The 6762-nt window shown below is 37.4% G+C and overlaps 1 protein-coding gene across 1 annotated transcript in view; it reads right to left on the bottom strand.

Annotated features, from left to right (window-relative positions):
* The window catches only part of APCDD1 (APC down-regulated 1), a 42013-nt gene that overhangs the window by 20297 nt on the left and 14954 nt on the right, over positions 1 to 6762 (bottom strand). The window contains exon 2 of the mRNA XM_007948922.2: positions 1898 to 2081. Coding sequence (XP_007947113.2) covers positions 1898 to 2081 — 184 coding nt within the window. The remainder of the gene's footprint in view (positions 1 to 1897; positions 2082 to 6762) is intronic.

Raw genomic sequence — 6762 nt, 5'->3', positions numbered from 1 at the left:
AAAAAAAAAAAAAAGAAAAAACTCAAGGTCTCTCTTCTAAGGAAAAAGTATAAGCAGTGACTAACATTAGCTGAGGTTTAGGTAAGAAGATCACTTATTTTTATATTATATAAACATTGACAATCTATTGATTCTGCATCCAAAGTGAAGTGTAGCTCAAATTCATTCATTTTCGCCATTGCTCTTACCACTATTCTTCACTAAGCTTCCATTGTCCCTAACCAAAACTGTTCCAAGTGTCTGTTAATTGGTCATCCCAAAGTCCCTTTTCCTACAATACATCTGCTACACAGAAACTAGAGTTCCCTTTGGAACTTAAGTCATATTATAAGCATGCCCCAAACTTTTCAATGACTTTGCAGTTTTCTTAGATTAAAAGCCAACTCCAAGATGTAGCCTGCAAGCTTCCCTGAGATCTGGCCCCACCCTCCTTTCAAGCTTCACTTGAGACTATTCTCTCTTGGGCTACTATACTTGTCTAGCCAGGTTCTGACTCATTCTGTGATCCAGCCTGCCTTTGCTAGTCCTTGTAGCTGGAAAGCTCTTTCCTAGTCTTTGCATAGCTGACACTTCTTAGCTCAAGCGTTACTTTCTTTAGTAGACTTCCCTGATCCGGCTCCCAACCTGAAATAGGACTCCCTGGGATTCTCTCGAGGAGCCTGGTAGAGCAGTGGTTAAGCACATAGCTGTTAACAGAAGGTTGGCAGTTCAAATCCATCAGCCACTCCATGGGAGAAAGATGTGGCAATCTCTTTAATCTTATAATCTTTCATAAAGATTACAGCCTTGGAAATACTATGGGGTAGTTCTACCTTGTCTTATAGGGTCGCTATGAGTTGGAATTGACTCAATGGCAGTGAGTGGGGTTGGTTGGGGGTATTCTCTCTTAGCACCTGGGTATTTTTTTTCTCCTTAATAGTACCACATTTCATAATTAGATGTTTGTTTGTTTATTTGTGAAATTCCTGAAGACAGGGACCATGTCTGGTTTTGTTCACTGCTATATATTCAAAGTCTAGAACCATGCATGGCACATAGTTAGCACACAAGAAATATGTGTTGAATAACTTGATAAATTATTTTGAAGCAGATTACATTAAGATTGTTAATGTAAATATTTATCATGTGGTTATTTGGAGAGACCTTATTTAAAAAATTCTCGGTTTTCATATCTTGTAAAATTTCTTTTTTCTCTTCTCATATTAACTTGATCTCTCCCCAAGGTACCTGTAGGCTGCTACCTATATTCCAGATACAGTGCACAGGGAGAAGTGATCAGATCCCAGAGTTAGTCTTGGTAATTCTCAACAATTTAATGGGTAGGGAAAAACATTAGTCTGCCTCTAGGCTATTTTTAAAAGGTCTAATGGAAGATAAGCCGGAGCTCAGCCCGGGACAGAACTCAGCATGGAAAAGAATCCAAGCACTATGCCCTGGTTAGTCAAGGTAGCCTGAGTACCTTTTAACTTACTCTTAGAACTTGGAGTCATATATTAAGTTACCAGAATATAGCTAGAATATTTAGACCATAAGAAGCTTTGCATGTCATGTTTCAGGCTTGGTGAAACACAGACTCTTAATTCCACTTGCTAATGGTTTCTTTTTATAAACAAGTGGTCCGATAGGGTTCAGTAAACAAGGATCTATTCACTCACACTATGTGGTTAATGGTGGTACAATATAATCTCTGCTTTAGCATAAGGTTTCTACAGTACTTTCCTTGATTCTTTACCAATCATAGTTTCAGAAAGTTGTTTGGCTCTTAATTAAAATGTAGACAACACTTGTATCACTGTATTTTATATAAAGTTTCTATGCATTTGAGAAAGCACAAGGGCTTTCCACTTAACTGTGTTCTCTAGGTTTCTCTGCCCACTCTCACTCTTACAACTCTTACCCTGTGGAGACCCAGTGTCCTTCAATTGTAGGAGGCATCTGTACGGTGATCCGAGCACCATTGTGGAGATGTTTGAGCATATGGTGGCACTGGGATTCCTTAAAGGCCCTCCAGGCACTCTTCTCTAAGGATCTTGGATGGGATCTGCTGTCTGGATGGAGGAGGGCAGAACCCTCTCCCAGCCCTGAAAAGGAAAAGTGAGAAGTTAGCCCATAAGAGAGTAAGTGGCAGACATGAGTCAGGTTGAAGAATGGCCTTTGGCAGCAATGAAATAGCTTCAAATTGGAAATGTACTCTTACTCCACCAGATGTTATTTATATTTGGTGTGACAGAATTCTTAAGTTGCAAGTGTCCTTGGAGATACAAAAACTGAGATCCACAGAGACAACAAACCTGACTTGCCTGAGGTTACTTGGTTCCAAAACCAAACTAAACTATCATCAAGTCAATTCAGACTCATAGCAACCTCCATTGGGTTTCTGAGGCTATAAATCTTTACAGAAGTAGGTCACCCTATCTTCATTCCACAAGAGCAACTGGTGGGTTTGAACCACTGACATTTTGGTTAGCAGCCAAATGCTTTATCCACTACTCCACCAAAGCTAACTCATGGTGGAGTCAGAACTCAAATCAATGCATCTGTGAAACAGCAAAAGGGTTGTGTATCTCAATGAGTACTTGTGTAATGTAGGTGTATCAATGCAATAGGGGTTGTAGAAGGGAGACATGGACATGTTCTAGAATCACCAAAGAGGAGGAGATGGGATTGAAGGAAATAGTGAGAAAGGAGTCATCAGGAAGGGTAGACATGTACAAAGGCACATTTAGATGAGGAAAGAGCAAGGAGACCACCATAGTGAAAATGGAGTCTGGGCAAAGGTGGTGTGGAGAAAGGCTCAGAGAACAGTCCAAAGACTCCAAACTGAGACCTACTCCTGCTAACACATATATCTTCTGGTTCTCAGTCTTCAGATGGATGCCTCTATAGGGCTGCTCATCAGCAGAGGGGTGAAGGGGCACCATATGCTTTCACTACAATTTGGGAAGGGTATAGTATTTTCCTTCCATTACTTTTTAAGTCAGGCTCCTCACCCTTACAAAAGCCAGTGACAAATTAAACATACAATATAAGGCTCAAAACTGAAAATGAATTACAAAAAAAGATTACATATTTTTATTTTCCCAAAACCAAACCAAACTCATTGCCATCAAGTTGGATCTGACTCATAATGACCCCTCCTTGGGTTCCCGAGGCAGTATCACTATGGAAGTAGATTGCCCAATCTTCTTTCCGAGGAGTGGCTGGTGGGTTTGAACCGCCAGCCTTCCTGTTAGCAGTCAAATGCCTTAGGCACTATACCACTAGAGCTCCCTTTTATTTTCCAGGGGTAGAGAAATACTAGGTCTAAGGTTATCTTCAGTATCACAAGGAATTTAGGTTGGCTAAAATTTACACATGTAAGACTACCATTAGCCTGCTGTTCAGAATAAGGCAATGGAAAAAATGGAATGTAGTATCACATTTACTGAAGCACTATTCACTACAGATAAAAAGTAGAAGCAACCTAAATTGTCCATCACCAGATGGATAGACAAAATGTGGTACATGCATACAATGGAATATGCAACATCTTAAAAGCATTATACTAAGCAAAATAAGTCAGTTATGAAAGAACAAATATTGTATGATGCCACTTATAAAATACACAAATAAACAGAGACCAAAGTTTATTGGTGGTTACCAGGGGTAGTAGGGAGGGGGGAAGGGGAAGTATTTGCTGCAAAAACATTGAGTTTCTATAAATAGTGATGGCATAAATTGGAAACAAACAGTGGTAATGGTTGCACAACATGAGGTAAATAATCAATGTCACATAATTGTATGTGCAAAATTTGTTAAATTGGAAAATGTTTTGTTATATATTCTTACCATAATAAAACAATAAAAAAGAAAAAAATGGAATTATAATCTGAAAATAATAAAACCAACAATATAATATAATCTTTAAAATTATAAAGAAAACAAAAATCCTCACAACTGGACCAAGGGGCAATATCATGATAAATGGAGCAAAGATTGAAGTTGTCAAGGATTTTATTTTACTTGGATTCACAATCAGTACCCGTGGAGGTGGCAGTCAAGAAATCAATGACATACAGCATTGGAAAAATTTGCTGCAAAAACCCTCTGTAAAGTGAAAAGACATCATTTTGCAAACTAACATGCACCTGACCCAAGCCATCAAATGTTGTGAGCTGGATAATGCATAAGGAAGACTGCAGAAAAAAGCGATGTATCTGAATTGTGCACAGAGTGAAGAATATTAAATACACTATGGACTGCCAGAAGAATGAACAAATCTGTCTTGGAAGAAGTACAGCCAGAATGTTCTTTAGAAGTGAGAATGGCCAGACTTCATCTTGATAACATACTTTGGTCATGTTATCAAGAGGGACCAGTCCCTGGAGAGAGATATCATGCTTGGTAAAGTGAAGGGTCAGTGAAAAAGGGGAGGAACCTCCATGAGGTAGACTGACACAATTGCTACAACCATAGACTCAAGCATAGCAACGACTGTGGAGATGATGGCGCAGGACCAGGCAGTGTTTTGTTCTATTGTATTGTTTTCTTTGGGAGTCACTCCTGAAGAAATTACAAATCAACAGGTCTCTTTTGTGGACCTACTATGTAATCAGCACTGTGTACAAAAAGTTAACTAATGTACAAAAATGAAAGGAAAAGAATATGCAAAATAAACAAAATGTACTTGTTAGAATGCTACTTATGGGAAGGCAATTATGTATTTTTTAATCAATACTTGAATAACTTTATATAGAAACCATGATTTATGAAAGAGCCTTTGATAATGAAAAGTTAGATCTAAATATAGTGACTTATGGAAACATAATGAAAACTTATCTAGATAAACTCAGACTCAAAGATTGATAACATTCAAATGTTTGTAAAATATCCAGGTATTTGCCATCATGTGGATAAAACATTCAGAAGATTGAACTAACTTTTTATCTAAAGTCTTTGGCATTAAGAAGACAGAATTTGAACTCTCAGGTTTTCCATTCAGTAAAATGTTGGCTTTTTGATGAAAAAATAGCTTCTGATTTGTTCTTGCAAATCTTATATCAAGTAAAAGTGAAAGACAATTAGGCAAAGACACCTGTAGGTGCCATTCAACTAATTTACTAAATTAAAATTTTGAAAACAGCTTCTAGAAACATGGTGATTATACTGTGTTCAACCTAAATGCAAACATTTAACCAAATTCATTTAACCAAGTGAACTGACTGACCTGAGCTAAACGAGGGGAACACTAAATATTAAAAGTCCATGTCTAGTGGTGTCATTATCAATGCTCATTTGGTTAAGAAAGAACCAGCTTTCCTGTGGTTACTTCTTTACATTAGAGAGAAGGCATTTCCACTACAGAAATATTCTGGGTATTCCCTCTTCACCCTTTATCCAGTCTTCCTCAGGGAAAACGTGTGAGTTATGAAGAAGGAACAAGTATGCTTCACTTAGTCGTATTTCTCTTTCTATTCTCAAAACAAGCTGGTTTACAAAATGTACATATTTTGATCTCTCTATCCTGTGGTAAGGTCCTGCCCTTTTAGTTGTTCTGCTGTGGCATTGAACTTGGTGGAAAGTCTGAAAAATTCAGGGTGAAAAATTTATGATAGCAATCCTATCATGGACACACAACTAAACTGGATCTTCCAATCAAGTATTTACCCCTATTCTAAAATTTTAATCCCTATTTGTCTGATACTTGTCTTGATCTCTCAGTTAACTTTTAACTAGTGTAGGGATGATTGGGCACTATCATTATAGCCACACCAAGACCGAGAGTTGTAATTATCTTGATGATTGCAATCATTTCTGAAATGTTTTTATTAGGTAATCAAGGAAAGACACAAACTACAGTCAACCATCTTGTGAGTCAGGTGCATCATATCAATTACAATGTGGTTAACTTGAAATTGATTTTAATTCAAGTCATAAGATATTGGAAGTTGAGGAAGATTTTGTCTTAAGTATAGCCTATTAAGCATTCAATAAAGATGCCATCATCTCAGCATCAACCAAGTTGTGTTCTAAAAATTGATCTGTAAACCTATTTACTCCTTGCAAAATGTTTTTCACATAACTGTTGTAAAAGCTAGGAAGGTAATGGATATGGATGAAACTGGATTTGAAACTAGATCTGCCACTTAAAGAATTTCATTGAATGTAAGACTTCAGTGATAAGCAATGATATGCATCATTATCTTATGCACCAGTGAAAAAACACTCCCATTTAAAGGTGACACATCCTTTGACAACAGTCCTAAGGCACATATGGATCATCCACAACAGCATCTGACTGCTTTGAAATTTCTTTTATCACTTCAAAGAGATTTGGCAATTTCTCTTGCCTTTAGCTGCACTGCCTGACCTGTGACAGGCAATCTGTTTGCTCTGTACGAATCTCAGAAACAAAACAAAAACCCAGCATCATCATCATGTGGGTATCTTCCTTTCCACGTAACTCACTGTTACTATATGAGAAAATAGGAATTGTGGTTACTCTTCTAGTGAGAAATATTTCTTCATTAATACCAAATTAACATTCCACTGCTCTGTTATGAGGCCCTTCTGCTTTTCACAATGCTTTTTATTTCCAATGCTGAGAATGTAACGCGTAAGTGAGTTAAGAAGAAACCAGGTATGTTCAACTCACATTTCATTCCATTTTCAAAACTGGCCTATTTGATATATATAAAACCTTGAAAGAGAAAAAATTTCAACCAAGAATCATATACCCGGCAAAATTGTCCCTCAAATATGATGGTGAAATTAGGACATTTC

Source organism: Orycteropus afer, unplaced genomic scaffold (genome assembly GCF_000298275.1).
Source record: "Orycteropus afer afer isolate SDZICR_OR568_19922 unplaced genomic scaffold, OryAfe1.0 scaffold00232, whole genome shotgun sequence".
NCBI classification, from domain to species: Eukaryota; Metazoa; Chordata; class Mammalia; order Tubulidentata; family Orycteropodidae; genus Orycteropus; species Orycteropus afer.
The sequence above is the reverse complement of the archived record's forward strand: the minus strand, read 5'-3'. Positions and strand labels throughout refer to the sequence as shown.